This window comes from Glycine soja, chromosome 13 (genome assembly GCF_004193775.1).
Source record: "Glycine soja cultivar W05 chromosome 13, ASM419377v2, whole genome shotgun sequence".
NCBI lineage: Eukaryota > Viridiplantae > Streptophyta > Magnoliopsida > Fabales > Fabaceae > Glycine > Glycine soja.
The window spans coordinates 26,833,916-26,854,839 of NC_041014.1; the positions used below are offsets into that span (position 1 = coordinate 26,833,916).

General features: G+C 33.4%; 2 protein-coding genes across 3 annotated transcripts; one reads left to right on the forward strand and one right to left on the reverse strand.

Annotated features, from left to right (window-relative positions):
• The first annotated feature begins 1,498 nt into the window (after positions 1-1,498).
• On the forward strand, positions 1,499-5,079 carry LOC114380851. Of its 2 annotated transcripts, XR_003659876.1 has the most exons (9): positions 1,499-1,739; positions 1,831-1,900; positions 1,993-2,083; positions 2,335-2,396; positions 2,860-3,128; positions 3,288-3,324; positions 3,416-3,550; positions 3,823-4,112; positions 4,223-4,339. XR_003659876.1 is itself a non-coding variant. In XM_028339935.1 (8 exons), exons 1-8 carry the CDS (start codon positions 1,692-1,694, stop codon positions 4,411-4,413), a joined length of 903 nt encoding a protein of 300 aa, XP_028195736.1. In that variant the 5' UTR covers positions 1,502-1,691; the 3' UTR covers positions 4,414-5,079. The 2 variants fall into 2 exon arrangements, 1 of the variants encoding a protein (XP_028195736.1); XM_028339935.1 differs by lacking the exon at positions 3,823-4,112 and having other exon boundaries at positions 1,502-1,739; positions 4,223-5,079.
• Positions 5,080-17,477: 12,398 nt separating this feature from the next.
• LOC114382121 lies at positions 17,478-18,418 on the reverse strand. The gene is made up of 2 exons (XM_028341360.1): positions 17,794-18,418; positions 17,478-17,707 (listed from the first exon to the last, which is right to left on the reverse strand). The coding sequence occupies exons 1-2, from the start codon at positions 18,076-18,078 to the stop codon at positions 17,600-17,602; spliced, it is 393 nt and encodes a 130-aa protein (XP_028197161.1). The 5' UTR covers positions 18,079-18,418; the 3' UTR covers positions 17,478-17,599.
• Between the last annotated feature and the right edge of the window lie 2,506 nt (positions 18,419-20,924).

Here is a 20,924-nt window from a genome sequence, read left to right on the forward strand (position 1 = left end):
TAAAAGCAATTGAATGTGATGTTTTCATCCATTGGAGAGCAATGTTGTGTGGGACCCACACAAATTGAAAGTTGCTAGCTGCAGATGCTATTCTTGCAAAGTGGCCCAGCCAATAACAAAATAATAAAAATTAAATATATTATGAGATTCATTTGAAAAACTTTAGTGAGTTTAAAAAGTTGATTGAGTTGTTTAATATAAAAATGCAATGTGACATTATATGAAAGTGTGAAATATAATTAAGAAATAGAAGATAAACTTTGATGTATTTATTGGTTGGAGATGCCCTAATGTTGTTGCTTTGTCCAATTTTAGGACATCACAGTTTTTACACGTATGTCTCTTGTTCTGACACACGATGTAGAATTCTAGTGAAGTAGATAAAGGAAGCATTGATAGAATCAGTACTAGTTCCCTCAGAACAAAAATATTGTTTTATTTTTTTTTATTCTTTCAATAATATACATGTTTACTAATTTACTAATTTAATAATTATTTTAATAAGTTTATATTATATTTTAGCGGTGAGAGAGGTAATATTATAACTTAAATATAATTTTGATCTTAATCAATCTGTAATTTTAGTTTATTTATTTTAAAATATAGATATTTAGTTTCTTTATTTTAGAAAATCTGTAATCTAATTTTATAATGGTGGTATTTGTTTTCTTATTTTAGAAAATTCACAATTTTGGTCTAATTTTTAATTTTGTATGATTTTATTGCTTCTATTTCTTACATTTTAATTAATTAAATCATTTTGGTACTTTAAAGAAATATGTTAGACTGAAATAAAAGAAATAGAACAATACAACATTGAAGATTGGATCAAAATTGTAAATTTTTTTAGACTTAAATATCTTTTTAATCCTTGTAATTTAACATTTTTTTTACTTTTCATACTTGTAATTTTTGTTTTGTTTTTAGTTATTACAAATTATGTTTGTTTTGTTTTTCATCTTTATAACATCTTAGATAATATTTTTTCACTATCTAAAGTGCTATCTAAAATGCTTTAAGGATTAAAAATAAAATAAACATAATTTGCAAGGATGAAAAATAAAAAATAATTTTGGAAAGACAAAAAATAAAAAACAATAAATTATAAGAACTAAAAAAATATTTAAATAAATTTTTTAAAATAGAAACATCAAATGTTTTTATTTTGAAAAAGAAAAAAAATTATAAAAATTATAAAATAAAGAGATCAAATTTTAAAATAAAGGAACAAAAAGTATATATTCAACAAAATAAAATAACCAAAATTGATTATATATTTTGAAGTTAGATAACATGACATTATTATTCTAATAGGAAAAAAAAATAAAAAATGACAAATAATATGTTGTGATAACATTAACACAAAATATAATATGTGATTGTATTTATATGTATGAAAATAATTTATTTAATAAAAAATTCTAAATTCAACTATCTCGTTATGAAAAGTTTTCTTGAACCAACAAAGTCATGAATGCAAACAAATTTAGTCTATGAAAAAGTGGCCGGAAGGCATTGATGATATCTGATCGGGATCATATTTAGAATTTTGAATAATAATATGACGTTATTACGCCCCATTCTAGAGAAGTGCGTATCCGGGTTTCAAATAAAACCCCCTTTGGTTAAAAAAAACTTCAAATTAATTCGATCCCTAATTTGAATTGAAGAAACCAGTGCAGTGCAGTGCAATGGAGGTTCTGTACACGAAGCTCTATGACAAGTACACCAGACTCAAGGTTTCTTCTTTCTTTCTTCTGCAATTCATCTTTCTTTCATCACCAACCACACCTTGTTACTCATTTTTCCCTTTTTCTTTCTCCTTTTTAGTCTAACAAACTCTCTGATTTGGATCACCTCAACGAAGAACAACAACTCAAATTCAGAAACTTCTCGTCCGGTACCTTTCTTTCTTTCTTTCTTTCTTCTTCTTCTCCTCCATCCCTTATTTCCTCTGCTGCGCCTCAATTCTTTAACATTTGAGTGTTGCAGCTGCGGAAGAGTTGATAGAGTACTTGATGACCGAAAAGGAAGAGCTTCTTGGACAAGTCCATCATTTGAGAACCGAACTCGCTTCGCTTAGGTACCTACGTTTCCCACAAATCAAATTCTAACCATCTTTTAATTCTAAGGGAAAGCTTCTTTGATTTCTTTTGCTTCTTTACGCAAATGTAATGTTTTTTTTCTTAATCGGCAAATGTTAGTTGTTAGTTTGTTGGTTTTCTTTGTTAGTGGGAAATATTCGAACCCACAACCTCTACTTTTAACCACCAAGCCAACCTTATATAACTCTTTTATGCAAATGTAACGTTGTTGTGTTACTTTAAATGTCAGGGCTGCCAAAGACAACCAGGTTGCCGATTATCAGAGGCTTTTGGCTGAGGAAACCCGCAAAAGTGAGTCTCTCCATCGTTTTTCTGGTGCACACGGGTATTAGTAATAATAGTGAGTGTAATTGTTCAAAAACAATACTTTTTACATTATTTTAACTTGTTTGTTGTGCTCATCGCGTGATGTTTTCCTGTATTTTTCCCTAAAGAGTTTGACCTGTATTTTTCCCTAAAGAGTTTGAGGTTCAACCTAGTTTCTAGTTATTGCTTTGAGTTTGAAACTGTTTTAGTTACTTTTCATATTTTTTTTATAAATTCCTTATTGAAATAGAAAGCAGGGGTTTATGGCTTACCATTATGATAGCTGTCTAGTTAATCTTTTTCTTTGCAATTTTTGTGGGAATCTATATACAATGTTGTAGTTTGATTATGCTTCGTTGCATCTATTTCTATGCTGGTGTCTCCAAATGTATCTCAGATTCATTTATTCTTCTTGTCTATTGATGATTTGGGTGTGAACTTTCGGTAGATGAAGCTCTTGCCGAAGAAGTTGAGAAATTGCTGAAGCTTCGCCAGGAAGGAGCATGTCATGATTTAAATTATAACAGTAAGATCATGACTGTAGATGGTCAGTTTAAGGCTAACTCTAACAGCTCATCTATAAGAATGACAAGAAAACGTACAAGGCAAAATACTTTGGAGAAAGAAGCAAGGTTTATATCTTTTGAAAATGATCAAGGTAATTCTGTGGAGAGAGAGTCAATGGAAAACATTTGCAAGGACACTACTTCTGGTAAGGTGAGCTTTTAAAACCCTAAAAATGGAATATATAAGTGTAAGTATGTGTTTATTTATATTTATATGAATGTACACACGCACACACATATGCATTCCGTTTAATTCATTTGGGTGGAGAACGTAATCACCTTTATATGCTGACATTTTTTTGTGAAAAAGCTGCTGGAGTGCTGTACAAAGGCTAATCATCAATCAGGTTGGTGTTAGCAATTGTTATTCATGTTTGGTGTGTGAACTGTTTGGTTGGAATTTTAATATGTTTTATGTATCCTCAATGCGTTGTACAGGCATTGATTTACAGGAAAGTGGTCATGATGGTAACTGGCTTATTCAAGTTCTTTTTGAGTATGTACTGGGCATGAAATTATCCATTGACTATCAAACCGAACGAATATGCCTTTCTGCACTGCATCAATCCAGCGGTAATTCATAATTTTGGTTGTAACTTATTTCTTAATCTTATTACACCTTGTTTCTGAGTTAACAGTTTGTCAGCATATTAATAATAAATATACTTGGCTATATTGTTTCAATCTAGATATATATCTGAAATTTTGATGGCTAGGTTGTCGGTCAAGATAGGATAAGCAAGATAAAAGTAGAAAAGGAAACAAACATGATTAGCTCTTATCCTATCAAGTGTGTAAGACACCGAATAACTTAACATATAGTAATATAAATTGCATGAAAACAGGATACAGATAGAGATCATAGATGCTCAATGAGCCTAAAAACACAGTGCGAAAAGATCGAGAGAAGGGGTGTTGATGCTTTGCAGTTTGCACATTATCTCTACCTCAAACAGATAAATGGTAATAGAATGGGGCTGAGCTAAGAAGTCACAAAGTGACACATTTTTTGGACACTAGTTGATTATGCAGAATACAGTTATTTTATTCTTATTTCAGTAAGACCTTTGTTTCATTTGTGGGTCATTCTTTGACAAACTGATCTTGGTCACAGTTTATAGAGTATTTTTTACAGGTATTTCTTATTTTTTAATTTTTAAATAAAATTCTTTCAATTTAACATTTTGCAGAATGTAGATATGTAACTGCTTGGTTAACATGTTTCTTTTATTGCAATGATGATAGGTTACTCCTTCAGTATATCGTGGATTAGCAAATCCCCTGAAGAGGAAGCAGAACTGCTGTACCATGTTTCATCTCTAGGTACATTTGAAAGAGTAGCACCAGAATGGATGAGGGAGGACATCATGTTCAGCCCTAGCATGTACCCCATATTCTTTGAAAGGGTATCTCGTGTTATCAAGTTGAACCACTAATGTTTTTGTTTTTGTAGCATTCTCCCCAATCCTTTTACTGTACATATCATCTGGCTTTGTGGTATTTCCCCTTCAAAAATATCAACTTCCTCAAGTCATGATTGATTGAACTAGTTGTGATGTTTGCTGGGACCATATGTCTAGAGAGGGCAAGTTTTGTGCCAATGTTCCGGTGACAATCTGGTCAAGTGATGACATGAGCACACTCTAGGGATCCAGTATTACTATATCATTTACTTCAACGGTTACATTATTTAAATTTAATTTAGTTTTGCACATGAGCTATGTTTCATGGTCCTTCACTTGACATGGAATAAAGGGTTTAAGAAGATCACTGTTAAATCTGATACACTCAGCCGTTAAGAATCAAGGATGCTTCGCTTTGGTCAAGAAAATTAGGCAGCTTATGGCTCTTGGAGATCATGTTCATTGCAATCATATTAGAAGGGAAGCAAACCAGGTGGGGGATTTCCTTATTGTCAATTCGGGATTGTTACGAGTGTATTAGCTTGCATTGACAGGCTGAAAAAGATGTATATATCAAATCTTTAGGAGACAAATAAAGTCAAAAGCCCACGATTAGTTCCTTGTTCAAGATTTCAACTTCAACTCTTCGTAGACCATATCCTTTATCATTCAATTAAATATTTATATTCGTAGAGTCAAGATACTACCATTTGTTGGACGTATACATAGTTGTCACTTGAAATATTGTGGCATTAATGTATTGTTGTGGGCTATCGTTAGGAAAATGATAAAAGACAACGATGAAACCAAAGTAGGCTTGGCCGGTAACAAGAACGAAGGCTGGCATGTGTAAAAAGTTTGAAAGTAAACCCTACTCTATGATTTACAAGGTACACATGATTGTCTTCAATTCAATGCATAGCCAGCAGCAATTGATGATGACGATGGACTATTAATTAATAACAAGATTATAATTTAATGAATAGATTTTTTCTTCAATGGATTGTAGTCTATTGGAATCAAAATCTTAGCTGATTGTTGCATTAGAATGATGTTTCTTTGACACCAACCCTCTTTGAGCTCATTGCACTGCCGTAGGTATTGCATTGGCAACTGAATTGTACTCATGTTCGCACGTTTTGCTCCAATTGCTAGAAAAAAAAAAGTTTTTGTCATTTTACTTCATTCACGTGTATTGTTATATTAAAATATCAAAATAAAGGAATAAAAATCATCAACATTCAAAGAAAATAAAATGAGTTTAATTAGTATGCATTGATTGTAAAGTAATTTTATAATATTATTCGGTCATAAATCATTATTGGTATGATTTTTAAGATCTTTATTGTAAAAATCAACAAATATATTATATACTATTGTTTGTGATTAGATGACAGTTTAAAACTCTAATACATAATTTTTTTCTCATAAAATATTTTTAAGAAAAACTTATGATTATGTTGTACTTGATGAAATGAAATAAAATGTAACATTTATGGGTCATTTAAAATAACAGAATGAAATGGAACTAAATGAAATGAATCTAATTTCAATTTATCAATTTAGAAGAAGAAAAACACCTTTATTTTGTTTATTAACCTATTTTGAAAGGTATAACATGTAGTAAATGATGTGCAAGAAAAAGATAAACACAAAAAATATTGTTGTACAAATTATTATATGAATTATTGTACAAATGACATTTTTTTAACTTTAACATTTTAACACATAAAACATGAGATTCAATTACATTAACATAACAAATTTAATGGAAACAAACAACATCATCCAGGTAAGGAATATCAGTATTTTCATAATCAAAATAAATATTTTAATGATTTTTTTTATGCATCTAAAAAGAAACAACAGAACAAAGAAACAAAAACAAAAGAGAACTAATGCTTCCTGCAAAAGAAAACTCCTAACGAATCAGCAAGAAGCTTAGAAAAGTGAGAGTCCTCCAATCAAGTTGCATGAAGCTTCTGATCTTGGTGTCAAGAAGATACATCAAATGAGAGACTGGAACATCTTTCTGAATTATCTTAATAGCTGACTGTGAATCCGACTCACAGATAAGAAAATTGATATCCTCCAACCAAGCTAGATAAAGATGGATTCTTTACTCGAGATACACCTGTTACAAAGATATGCTGGAAGCCCACGTAACAAATCACGTTCCACGTCCTTTATTTATTTTTATTTTGGAACATTTTGTTATTTCTGAATCCGGTCCATTTTTCATCCACATTCAACTCATATCTTTGCAAATATATTTGCAACCACCTTGAGTAACAAATCACGTACTGATAACGCGAAAACATTTTGGGCTGGTTTTGAACCCTTGCCCTGTAAGCATGAAAGGACTCCCTTTGGCGCTAAGCTATTGCAATTTAATTGTTTATTAGGTGTAGTTCATGTGTATTTATAACTTCTGAAGGATAAATCATTTATACACAAACTGTTTAAAATTGTGTGTCTCTAAGTTATGCTGAACATACAATATTATGTTAAATACTGGTATTAATTGGATTTAATCATTTAAAGTTTATTACATGTTGAATGAATATACATGCAATGTTATTTTGAATTGGTATACATGTAATTTTTATGATTCAATATTGAGCACATTTGCATTATTAAGTATGTTTATACAAGGATTATTTTTGAATGTTAAGTGATTAATATAATTTTATTAAATTAGATAATAGCCACATCATCTTTAATTGAGTAAAATTATATGCTAAATTTATAATCACATTAGAAATATTAATTGTGATTAATCATATGTAATGTGATGAAATCTACCCACAGGAATTTTGTTATATTTGTATGATTAATTAGGATAAAATATTAAATTATATTTCTTAATTTACCCATAGGAATTAAGGAAAAGAACATGATTTAATAGTTTTATCATAAAGTTGCATGATGAATCTAATTGAGTAGGACTTTAGCCCACAGATAAGTTTTGTGTCACTAGATTCATATATTGAGACATGATTTGCATTGGCAAAACATGACATTTGTTTAGTCTCAAATTTTCTTAATGAGCATGTGTGTTTGTTTGCAGTTTCACAATCTATGAATATTTCTTGTGACCTTTCCATTTTGAAAGGTGATAATTATAAGGTTTGAAAGGAAAGAGTTCTCCTTCATTTGGGCTGGATGGATATTGACTATGCTATAAGGAAGGATGAGCCACCGGCTATTACTGAAACTAGCGAACCTGATGCTGTTGACCTTTATGAAAAGTGGGAGAGATCTAATCGTCTCTCCGTTATGTTCATAAAAACCAACATATCCGCTAGTATCCGGGGTTCAGTTGACCAGCATGATAAGGTCAGAGATCTGTTGAAAGCCATTGATGAACAATTTACGACCTCTGAGAAGTCGCTTGCTAGCACACTCATTATGCAATTCTCTTCCATTAAGCTTACTAGAACGAGGGGTGTGCGTGAACATATCATGCGCTTAAGGGACATAGTGACTCAGTTGAAAACCCTGGAAGTTACCATGTCTGAATCCTTCTTGGTACATTTCATTTTGTGCACCCTACCTCAACAGTATACACCCTTCAAAATCTCCTACAACACACATAAGGATAAATGGTCTATTAATAAATTGATGACCATGTGTGTTCAAGAAGAGGAGAGATTGATAATGGAAGAGGGTGAGAAGGTAAATTTGACTACTTCTACTTCTAGAAAGGATAGGAAGAAGTCTGTAGGCACCAATAAAGGAAAGATTCCGACTCAACCAACAATTAAAAAGGAGTCAAAGTGTTTCTTCTGTAAAAAGAAAGGACACATGAAGAAGGACTGCCCCAAATTTAAAAGTTGGTTTGAGAAGAAAGGTACACCATTGTCTTTCGTTTGTTATGAATCTAATATGATTAATGTGAATCATAATACATGGTGGATTGACTCTGGTTCTACAATCCATGTTTCTAATACCTTGCAGGGTATGGAAAGCCTAAGGAAGCCAATGGGAAGTGAGCAGTGCATCTACTCAGGGAGTAGAATGAGCTCGCATGTAGAGGCCATTGGAACGTGCGTCTTAGTTTTGAGTAGTGGCTTTAAATTACATTTGGAGAAAGTTTTTTATGTTCCTAGTTTCTGTAAAAACTTAATTTCTGTTTCTAAACTTGCACCTTTGGGATTTTATTTTAATTTTACAGACTTTGGTTTTAATTTACTAAATAAATATGAAATTATTGGTTATGGTCAATTGGTTGATGGTCTTTATTCGATTGAATTGAAAAATGACGCTACTTCTATGCACGTTTCTGTTGGGTTAAAACGATGTATTATGAATGAAGAATCCTCTATGTTGTGGCACCGGAGATTAGGACATATCTCTATTGAGAGAATTAAGCGATTAGTAAATGAAGGAGTACTTAGTACTTTGGATTTTGCTGATTTTGAGACTTATGTAGATTGCATTAAGGGTAAGCAAACTAACAAGTCTAAAAAGGGTGCAAAGAGGAGTTCTAATTTATTAGAAATCATACATACAGACATATGTTGTCCAGACATGGATGCAAATAGTCTGAAATACTTCATAACCTTTATAGATGATTATTCACGATATATGTATCTCTACTTCATTCTAAGAATGAAGCTTTAGATGTCTTTAAAGTTTTTAAGGCTGAAGTTGAGAAACAATGTGGAAAACAAATTAAGATCATGAGATCAGATAGAGGTGGGGAGTACTATGGTAGATACACAGAGGATGGACAAGCACCAGGTTCATTTGCGAAATTTCTTCAAGAACATGGGATTGTTGCCCAATACACTATGTCTGGTTCTCCGAATCAGAATGGTGTGGCAGAATGAAGAAATCAAACCTTATTAGACATGGTGAGAAGCATGAGGAGTAATGTAAAGCTTCCTCAATTTTTGTGGATTGATGCTCTTAAGAAAGCTGCGTATATATTAAACCGAGTTCCAACCAAGGTTGTCTCAAAGACACCTTTTGAGTTATTCAAGGGTTGGAAACCAAGTTTGCGACATATACGCATTTGGGGATGCCCGTCTGAAGTAAGAATTTATAATCCACAAGAGAAGAAACTAGACCCTAAGACTATTACTGGGTATTTCATTGGATATGCTGAAACATCTAAAGGGTATAGGTTCTATTGTCCATCCCACAACACTAGGATTGTGGAATCAAGGAATGCAAAGTTTCTTGAAAATGACTTGATCAGTGGGAGTGATCAATTTCAGAACATTTCTTCTGAAAGGGATCACTATGAAGTTGAACCTTCTGGGACAAGTAATAGGTTGGTAGTCATTCCCACCCCTCAAGTTAAAATGGGTGTTAGACAACTAGTGATTGAAGTTCCACAAGCTGTTGAAAGTGATCATGTAGATCAAGTTGTTTGTGAGGAACAACATGATGATATTAAACAAACTGGTGAAGAACCAGTTGAACAAGTTCCTTAGCAAGATGACCAAACAACATTAACAAGATCTACTAGAGTAAAAAAGACAGCAATTCCTAGTGATTATGTAGTGTACCTACAAGAATCAGACTACAACATTGGAGCCGAAAATGATCCTGAGACGTTTTCACAAGTCATGAGTTCTAAGGAATCAAATTTGTGGTATAATGCTATGAGGGATGAGATGGATTCTATGGCATCTAACCAAGTTTGGGATCTCGTTGAGTTTCCTGTTGGTGTAAAAGCCATCGGATGTAGATGGGTCTTCAAAACAAAGAAAGACTCAGAAGGAAACATTGAGAGACATAAGGCAAGACTTGTTGCTAAAGGATTCACTCAAAGAGAAGGAATCGATTACAGAGAGACCTTTTCCCCTGTATCTAAGAAAGACTCTCTTCGAGTAATTTTGGCATTAGTAGCTTATTTTGATCTTGAGTTGCATCAAATGGATGTGAAAACGACGTTCCTGAATGGTGATCTAGAAGAAGAGGTTTACATGAAACAACCTGAGGGATTCTTATCTAGTGTTGGTGAGTACTTAGTCTGCAAGCTTAATAAGTCCATCTATGGATTGAAACAAGCTCCCCACCAATGGTATTTAAAATTTCATAAGGTCATTTCTTCATTTAGCTTTGAAGAGAATGTCATGGATCACTGTATATACCAAAAGGTCAGTGGGAGTAAGATTTGTTTCCTTGTATTATAGGCAGATGATATTCTGCTTGCGACTAATGATAAGGGTATGCTATATGGGGTGAAACAATTTCTCTCAAAGAACTTTGATATGAAGGATATGGGAGAGGCATCTTATGTCATAGGCATAAAAATCCATAGAGAAAGATCTCGAGGCATTTTAGGCTTGTCTCAAGAAACCTATATCAACAAAGTTTTAGAGAGATTTAATATGAAAGATTGTTCACCAAGTGTAGCTCCCATTGTGAAGGGTGACAAACTTGGTTTGAGTCAATGCCCCAAAAATGATTTTGAGCGGGAACACATGAAAAATATTCCATATGCTTCAGCAGTTGGAAGCCTTATGTATGCTCAGGTTTGCACTAGACCTGATATTGCATTCGCTGTTGGAGTCTTGGGAAGATATCAAAGTAATCCAGGTATTGACCACTGGAAAGCTGCAAAGAAAGTGATGAGATATCTTCAAGGAACAAAGGATTACATGCTCATGTACAGACAAACTGATTGTCCGGAAGTGATTGGCTACTCCAACTCAGACTTTGCTGGTTGCGTTGATTCACGAAGATCAACATCTGGTTATATTTTTATGTTAGCCAGTGGAGTTGTATCTTGGAGAAGTGCCAAACAAACCTTGACTGCTACTTCCACTATGGAGGCTGAGTTCGTTTCTTGTTTTGAGGCTACCTCGCATGGTGTATGGTTGAAGAGTTTCATATCTGGCCTTAGAGTTGTGGACTCTATTCTAGGCCATTAAAGTTGTATTGTGACAACTTTGATGCGGTGTTTATGACTAAAAATAACAAAAGTGGAAGTCGAAGTAAGCACATCGACATTAAGTACTTAGCCATAAGAGAACGTGTAAAAGAAAAGAATGTGGTCATTGAACACGTCAACACTGAGTTGATGATTGCTGATCCTTTAACTAAAGGCATGCCACCAAAGAATTTTAAGGATCATGTAGTACGAATGAGACTTGGTTCCATGATGTAATTTCATTGTATGTACATTTGTTATTTTCAATGAAACTCTTATTCAGTTAGATATTTTCTCATACGGTTTTGTGCACATATTTATTTATTTCGAGAAAAATCATTCGATTTAGATATAGAATAAACATATGGTTTATTCATTAAGTTGAGAGCTAGTGTTGAGAGACTTGATATATTGTGGTACATGGAAGATACTACTCATCATTAGAGGACCTATCGCCATGACTCATATATTATGTTTCTTGTTATGGTTGATGTTGAGTTAAATGGACCAAGTGGGAGAATGTTGGAAACTCACGTAACAAATCACGTTCCACGTCCTTTATTTATTTTTATTTTGGAACATTTTGTTATTTCTGAATCTGGTCCATTTTCCATCCACATTCAACCCATATCTTTGCAAATATATTTGCAACCACCTTCAGTAACAAATCACGTACCCATCCTTTATCTCATGTACTAATAACTTCTTATCTCACGTATTGATAACTTCCTATCTCACGTTCTAATAACAAGTTGAGAGCTCTGTGATGGACAGACTCTATAAATAGGATGAAGTGCTCTCAGTTTTGTATCACCAAACCCACTTCTCTATTCAGAAAAAAAAATACGCCATCTATTCTGAGTGAGTAAGGGTCTGGAAGAACAAAACTGTCTTTCAGGTTCGTATGTGCGCCGCTTCGCGTTCAATTTGCAATGGCTGGAGGTACGCTCATAATATTTTTAATTTCTGCTATTTGATCTAAATATGCCATTTAAATTGATTTGCATGTTTAGATCAGTATATGAATATTTTTACAAGAAAATCAAAAGCAACATGATGGTTAAAGCGATAAAGATTAGTGGGAATGATTTCATTGGCAGTGATCCAAAGAAAGAACTTTATATTTTCTGAGATTTTGTAACCTGGCCTTTGTGAGGATTTAACAAAATAAACCTCATCAGAGGAGTGGCCCGAAACAACCACATCCAGAACCATATCATTAATGAACAAACTCTCAACTTCCTACTTAAGCCACAATGGGATAAGAATAGTGACAGATTGCCAATGCCACTCACCATTCCTCTAAAGATGTTTAATATAAATATTCACATCATTAAGGTCCACAAACTCCAACCTATCATATTCACAATGCCAGAATTAGATCATCTGCCATACCACAGAGAGACATTGCCTTGGCCAATCCTGAATTTATAACCTGCACTACTAAAAATATCATTTTTTACAACACACTATTTAAGTCGGTTATAAAAAACCGTTTTTGCTTATATCACAATGGCAAATTTGTAAATATTGGTAATATTTTAAAAACGGTTTTTGAAAACCGCCTTGGAATGCTTCAAAACAAAGACGATTTTCGAGAAAAGCCGTCTTAAATGCTTACTATTTTTAATTAATATAATTTAGGGCTTTCTCTCATTATCAGGCAGTGTACCACTCTCTCTCTCATTGACGCATTTGTTGTCGCCTCAGCTGCTTCATCGCGGCGCTGCGGGAGCCCAAAAGCCCACCATCTCCTTCAAGCAACTCAACCAAACCCGCCATTGCTGGGACGAGAAGATGAACCTCAGAAGACTCGGAACCGCGTGAGGTCTCCCAAGAACGGCCGCAGACACGTTAGGGTTCGCAATAAGATACGCCAACGCCCTCGCGTACTCCGCCTAGGTGTCGCCGCCGCCACTGACTCGAGCAGCCAGTCCACGACGGCGCCGCCGCCTTCCCCGTTGATCGTGGCCCTGCGGGCGGAGTTCACGGTGGCGATGTCCGCAAGAAGCGCCGTGACACGAATCTCAAAGTCGGAGCGGACCTCGTGGTTCACCGAGGATAGCACCGAGCGCAACAACTGCCAGAGTACCGTGGCAGCGACGCCGGTGTGCTTCGCGTGGTGGAAAATCCGGTCGAAGGAGTTCGCTGCCTTGCGCACGACGCGCCCTCATGTAGAGGATTCGTGCCTCTTCCGCTGCGATATAATTTTCTCATATGCCAATACAGAGACAAAGAAGCTCCAAAATTAACTGAAAGTGGTTTCCAGTTTTTGGTATGTGTCAAAGTATTTATAAGCCAATTGTATTTAATGTATAATGCATTCTCCTAAATATAAAGATTGTTCCTTGTGAATTACAGCTGATGGATACAAATGCACAGCTTTGGTACATTATCAGAGAATATATCTCTAATTTTGAGGTAGCTCTAACTTTTTTTTTAATAATATTTTTTCCATTTGTTTTCTAATGTTCTTCATCATCCAATTTGATGCAGGATAGAGGTGTTGATGCAGCTGACCTTATCTCATTCATGCTGGAATCAGTTTTCATGGCATAGGATGGCTTATTCTTCTCCTCCTATTTCCTTCTTTCCTTCTAATAAAATTTACTCTTTAAAAAAAAGGTAAACTTTGAAAACTGATTTAGATGTTCCTTTAAAATGTATTTGTTTATGCATGTGTGTCTGTATTTGTATATGGTTTAGATAACCTTTTGGGTTATACTCCATAGTTTGCAACTTGTGTCAAAGAAAGCCTCTAGCCTTTCCTCATTTTTTTCCTGCCATTTGTGTTTTGGAACTACTTAATAGTTATATATATCAGAAGTTGTTCTTCCTGGACAATATTTTTGGAATATCCTTAATATTTCTGAAACTATTTTTAAATGAATCCACTAATTATCTATTAAATTTTGAGCTACCTATTTCAACAAAATATTATTGCTTAGTATCAGTACGTGTGGTGTACACAGGGTAGAGTATCAACTTCCAAATCTTATTGTTGGGGCTATTACGAAAGAAAGCTTGTATAGTGCTTTTGAAAATGTCATTGTAGCAGAGCAGGTAAGTATTAGCAAATAGAAATTTTAGTGTGTAATATCTGCTTTTATAATATCATAATTGGTTTTTGCAGATAGATGGTAATGATTTATTTCTTCCTATGCTTTTGCTAGGAATAAGGGGCCTAGTACTAAACTGAATTCTAGAAGGAATAGGAAGATAAGGAAGATAACAAACCCACTGATCCACATGTCAATATATGTTTCCTATTGGCGTAATCTTAATTACTACTATAAATACTACTCCTTGTTAGGTTTTAAATTTCAAGTAAAGCAAGCATATCTATCTATTTAATTAGCTTTATTTGATTTGGATGCACTATTTAATTATTTTTTGTTGGCATTCACTGTCTATTATTGTTCTTCTTGCATGTAAATGTATTTTAAAATTAAAATATGCTATCTTGAATTGAAATTTAAATTCCATTCTCACTTTCTAGGCACTTAAAAACTGAAATATGCCCTTCTTGGAGCAAACCTTCATTTGATTGATATCTTTATTCTGGTGCAACAGCTTGTCAAGTTTCTCCTAAAGCAAGCAAGTGTTGACAAGAGAACATGTGATATTTTTGGAAATTGAGATCAAATGAATATTGCACATAACGTGGCTCGTGGTTTGAAGGTATGCATACAAATATTATGATTATTATACCATATCCCTATTATAGAGCAACTACATTTATATATTTTCTCATTGTAGTCACTTATTGTTCACTAAATTTCTTCAAGCAGGTTCACATTGCCTTTTTACATTTTCGCTGCACTTGTTGTTCCTTCAATTATCTTCATAGGAAAATCTTTGGTGTGAGTGTCCTAATTTGCAAACTAATATTTTTCCATAACTACTCTTTTTACTGATTTGATTTCCTGTGCTATGCTTTGTGATTAATCAAAGGAAAATTCATGTACTTTGTTTGACCGATAATTTATATTTGTGACAGGATACATATACTGATATACTCGTGCTGAGTTTTACTTTGATTGAATTTGTCCCTATGCTGTTGTCACAAAAATTTGGCCTGTTATGTTATCGACCTAGTCATACTTTATTTTCTTGAAAAAGAAAAGACTATCTATTTGGTCATTGAACTTTTGCATTGAGTGATCAAATAAATGAAGATCCAACAGCTAGGACACTGTAGTGTGACTTTTGTGTGGCAGTATCAATTGTGCTAGTTATAACACTCTTTTTCATGTCTCCTTACCTATTGTTTTATCTGGCTTTAAGTGCATGCTAGCTAATAATGTTATTTGTGGGATACGCTGACTCATATTGACTGTTGGCAGTTGGCACAGTGGAGATGTTTGTGTAGTGGTGAAACAGTTTTATCATCCTACTCAAACCCCCAAGGATCACCTTTATTTGGGACTAATGAAAATGTTTGAACATCAGAAGTAATTTTGATAGTGTTCTCATGAGGTGTTTTTGTATCATATGATAACATAGGTCTTGTGTATTTAAGATTGAGTCGATAAAACCAAAAAAATTGCTCCCTTAATATTTGTCCTTTTTTTCTCCTATTTTACAGTAAGCATTAATCTGGATTTGCAGTTTGCACCTGAAGTTAATATTTCTTCTTCATTCTTTTATTATCATTATTATTAAATGTTAGCTTTGTTTATTGTCTTAAGATAGCTCTTTTTTAGTCAAATCATTAAATTAAATAAAATTAATTTTATATTTAAGACCAGAGATTGGAGGTATATACATATTAGAAAAATAATTTAAATTTACTAGGTACTGAACATGGACCTTTGCATCTGGTTTCTCTAAATTTCTTTACTTTTTTTTATTTTTTATTTCTCTCATTTATTGTCACTAACTTCTTTAGTTTTTTCTCTCTCTCTTTTTTTTTACTGCAGACGCAACACAAAAACAAGATCTATTTAGGTTAGTATAACGTTGAACTGTATGATATCATTGTACAATGCATATCATGTAGAACGATGATATCATACATTCTACAATGATTTGCATTGTACAATGATATCATACAGTTCAACGTTATACTAACCTAAATAGATCATGTTGTTGTGTTGCCTCTCCAGTAAAAAAAGAAAGGAGAGAGAAAAAGGAGAGAGCCACGTTATGTGCAATATTCATTTGATCTCAATTTCCAAAAATATCACATGTTCTCTTGTCAACACTTGCTTGCTTCAGGAGAAACTTGACAAGCTGTTGCACCAGAATAAAGATATCAATCAAATGAAGGTTTGCTCCAAGAAGGGCATATTTCAGTTTTTAAGTGCCTAGAAAGTGAGAATGGAATTTAAATTTCAATTCAAGATAGCATATTTTAATTTTAAAATACATTTACATGCAAGAAGAACAATAATAGACAGTGAATGCCAACAAAAAATAATTAAATAGTGCATCCAAATCAAATAAAGCTAATTAAATAGATAGATATGCTTGCTTTACTTGAAATTTAAAACCTAACAAGGAGTAGTATTTATAGTAGTAATTAAGATTACGCCAATAGGAAACATATATTGACATGTGAATCAGTGGGTTTGTTATCTTCCTATTCCTTCTAGAATTCAGTTTAGTACTAGGCCCCTTATTCCTAGCAAAAGCATAGGAAGAAATAAATCATTACCATCTATCTGCAAAAACCAATTATGATATTATAAAAGCAGATATTACACACTAAAATTTCTATTTGCTAATACTTACCTGCTCTGCTACAATGACATTTTCAAAAGCACTATACAAGCTTTCTTTCGTAATAGCCCCAACAATAAGATTTGGAAGTTGATACTCTACCCTGTGTACACCACACGTACTGATACTAAGCAATAATATTTTGTTGAAATAGGTAGCTCAAAATTTAATAGCTAATTAGTGGATTCATTTAAAAATAGTTTCAGAAATATTAAGGATATTCCAAAAATATTGTCCAGGAAGAACAACTTCTGATATATATAACTATTAAGTAGTTCCAAAACACAAATGGCAGGAAAAAAATGAGGAAAGGCTAGAGGCTTTCTTTGACACAAGTTGCAAACTATGGAGTATAACCCAAAAGGTTATCTAAACCATATACAAATACAGACACACATGCATAAACAAATACATTTTAAAGGAACATCTAAATCAGTTTTCAAAGTTTACCTTTTTTTTAAAGAGTAAATTTTATTAGAAGGAAAGAAGGAAATAGGAGGAGAAGAATAAGCCATCCTATGCCATGAAAACTGATTCCAGCATGAATGAGATAAGGTCAGCTGCATCAACACCTCTATCTTGCATCAAATTGGATGATGAAGAACATTAGAAAACAAATGGAAAAAATATCATTAAAAAAAAAGTTAGAGCTACCTCAGAATTAGAGATATATTCTCTGATAATGTACCAAAGCTGTGCATTTGTATCCATCAGCTGTAATTCACAAGGAACAATCTTTATATTTAGGAGAATGCATTATACATTAAATACAATTGGCTTATAAATACTTTGACACATACCAAAAACTGGAAACCACTTTCAGTTAATTTTGGAGCTTCTTTGTCTCTGTATTGGCACATGAGAAAATTATATCGCAGCGAAAGAGGCACGAATCCTCTACATGAGGGCGCAGAGCGCGCCGTGCGCAAGGCAGTGAACTCCTTCGACCGGATTTTCCACCACGCGAAGCACACCGGCGTCGCCGCCGCGGTACTCTGGCAGTCGTTGCGCTCGGTGCTATCCTCGGTGAACCACGAGGTCCGCTCCGACTTTGAGATTCGTGTCACGGCGCTTCTTGCGGACATCGCCACCGCGAACTCCGCCCGCAGGGCCACGATCAACGGGGAAGGCGGCGGCGCCGTCGTGGACTGGCTGCTGGAGTCAGTGGCGGCGGCGACACCTAGGCGGAGTATGCGAGGTCGTTGGCGTATCTGATTGCGAACCCTAACGTGTCTGCGGCGATTCTTGGGAGACCTCACGCGGTTCCAAGTCTTCTGAGGTTCATCTTCTCGTCCCAGCAATGGCGGGTTCGATTGTGTTGCTTGAAGGAGATGGTGGGCTTTTGGGCTCCCTCATCTCCCGCAGCGTCGCGATGAAGCAGTTGAGGCGACAACAAATGCGTCAATGAGAGAGAGAGAGAGTGGTACACTGCCCGATAAAGAGAGAAAGAAAAAGATGCAAATTATATTAATTAAAAGTAGTAAGCATTTAAGACGGCTTTTCCCGACAACCGTCTTTGTTTTGAAGTATTTCAAAGCGGTTTTCAAAAACCATTTTTAAAATATTACCAATATTTACAAATTTGTCATTGTGATATAAACAAAAATGGTTTTTTATAACCGACTTAAATAATGTGTACTAAAAATGATATTTTTAGTAGTGCATACAAGTTTTAAAAAAGTAAAATACATTCACATAGGTGGTCAATTGTGGTTCAGAAATTTGAATCAGGAGCAACATAATTCAACTATTATTATTATCATACTTATACACGTGGTAATTGTGATTTGGATATTTGAATCAACAACAATATCTTTTTTTGGCTAAAATACTTAATCCTAATGTTAGACTAAAATAGATTTATTTGAAACGAAATAATCTCTCTAAAAAATTAAGTTATAGGATATACAAGTCATGAAACACATCCCTATTTTTATGTCTAGCACTCTAGCCACTCTTCCACTTTTTTTTTTTTTTGAAAAGCTACTCTTCAACTCCACTTGTTCAAACAAGTGTTTAGAAACTTCCGCCCCCCTATTTATATATGTTTAAAAAACACATCTATTCTATTTCTCTTTTACTTCTACTTTTATTATTCTTATGCTTCCCCCCCCCCCCCCCCTTTTTATTTCTTTCCTCTTTATTTTATTTCTTATTCACGCATAGCATCAATATTTATCAGTACATCTTTGAGAAAAATTTTAAAAGAAAAAATAGTTTTTTTTTTTAAATTGTTAAAAATAATTACTTTTTTTTTTAAAATTAGTTGAATGATATACCAAAATTGTTAATATAAAATAATTTTATAAAAAATTATAAAGATAAATGAATGTTTTATTACAAAAAAAAAGTTGATTTAATGCATTTTTGTTCTTATAGTTTACCTCAAATTTAGTTTTGCTTCTTATATTTTGGTTCTCGCAAAGAAAGCACCAAAATCTGACGAAAAAAAAGCACCAGGATCTGGTCCTACTCAAAATATCAATCTCAACCATTTTGTTTTATTTATTTTTTATTTAAGATCATGTGTATTTTTTCTGCAAAACATTCTTGTTTAATCTAAAAAAGACTTACAAATTTTTGAGGGAGAAAACTTTTTTTTTGAATATTTAACACATCTGTTTAAGGGTCGAACTAAAATAGACAATGTATAATTACGAGACTAAAATAAATATAACCAATGAAATTTCTTAAGTGATGAGAATAATTAATCAAAGTTATAGACATGGGCAACTTTAACAGAGTAGTTTACTAGGTTTGACCTCCTCCTTTTCTCAACAATATTTAATTTTGAAAAAGAATTGGTAATTACCGTCAAAATTGAATAGAAGGCAACTTGTATAATTTTATTAATTAGGGTTCATACAAGCACTGATAAGACAGAGGCTCTCCATCACCGTAATAATACCTTTCTTTTTCTTGGTACACCCTGTCTCTTTCCATAGCTACCCAATCAGAAAGTCAGCTTTCCCACTTTCTTCCTTGAACTACCAACTCTCTTGGTATTGTTAATGGGAAATTTTAGTGTAATATAAATAATATATTTAATTATATAAAACACGTGATGTAGAAAATAAATTTGTGGGTTAAATTGTCACATTTATCCTCCATTGCATGTGAACGGGAGAAAAGAATATATATCTAAATATCAACTTGAATGTAGGCATACAAAATAGTTTTTGAGGTTTTGTTTGGAATGAAATCTCAAAGTTCTATATCGCTGCACTTTTTACTTTTCGATTTTGAATCTAAAAACCATGTCAACAAAATCAATTAACGGTAGAATTCCTTTCGTTTTATATTTTTTAGGACAACATGAGTATTCTCCAATGAAAACAATCTCGTATATATGTTTGAGTTTGATACAACTACCAATAAAAAATTACCATATATATATATATATATATATATGAAGAGTAAGAGTTGTTACCACTTAATTAAAATGTGTCTATGCAGGAAGAAAAATAATTATAGCAAGTCATACTTAGTTGTATAATATAAAATAGGATCAAAGTGTTGTAAAAGGAAACGAGAGCCCCATGGGAAAGAATCATGCGAGAAGAAAATAAAGGGAGTAATAGATGAATCGGTAGAATGAAACATATGAGGCATTGAGGTGGACAACAAAAATCAACTGACTTTATTGGAGAAAATATAAAAATAGGCTTTCAAATCAATATATATGTAAATTATCAGAAATATTCTCGTTGTCATTCACCTTGATTTCCTCAGAATATATACAACGTACATGCCTAATAAAAAGCTTAACCGAAGGTTACAAATTAGGAATCAATATCCCAAAATATACGCTTAATAGAAGCCTATAAAATAGGAAGCAATATCCCAAATTATATGCTTAATAGAAGGCTATAAAATAGGAAACTATTTATCTACGTTGACTAATATATTTATAATATATTTAACAATATAA

Excerpts from the sequence above, each read along its gene's own strand:
- LOC114380851 (XM_028339935.1), top strand. The coding sequence starts at position 1,692 with ATGGAGGTTCTGTACACGAAGCTCTATGACAAGTACACCAGACTCAAG. Across the intron at positions 1,901-1,992 it reads ATTCAGAAACTTCTCGTCCG|CTGCGGAAGAGTTGATAGAG; the intron begins GTACCTTTCTTT and ends TGAGTGTTGCAG. Across the intron at positions 3,325-3,415 it reads AAAGGCTAATCATCAATCAG|GCATTGATTTACAGGAAAGT; the intron begins GTTGGTGTTAGC and ends TGCGTTGTACAG.
- LOC114382121 (XM_028341360.1), bottom strand. The coding sequence starts at position 18,078 with ATGTCCGCAAGAAGCGCCGTGACACGAATCTCAAAGTCGGAGCGGACC. Across the intron at positions 17,708-17,793 it reads AAAGTGGTTTCCAGTTTTTG|CTGATGGATACAAATGCACA; the intron begins GTATGTGTCAAA and ends TGTGAATTACAG.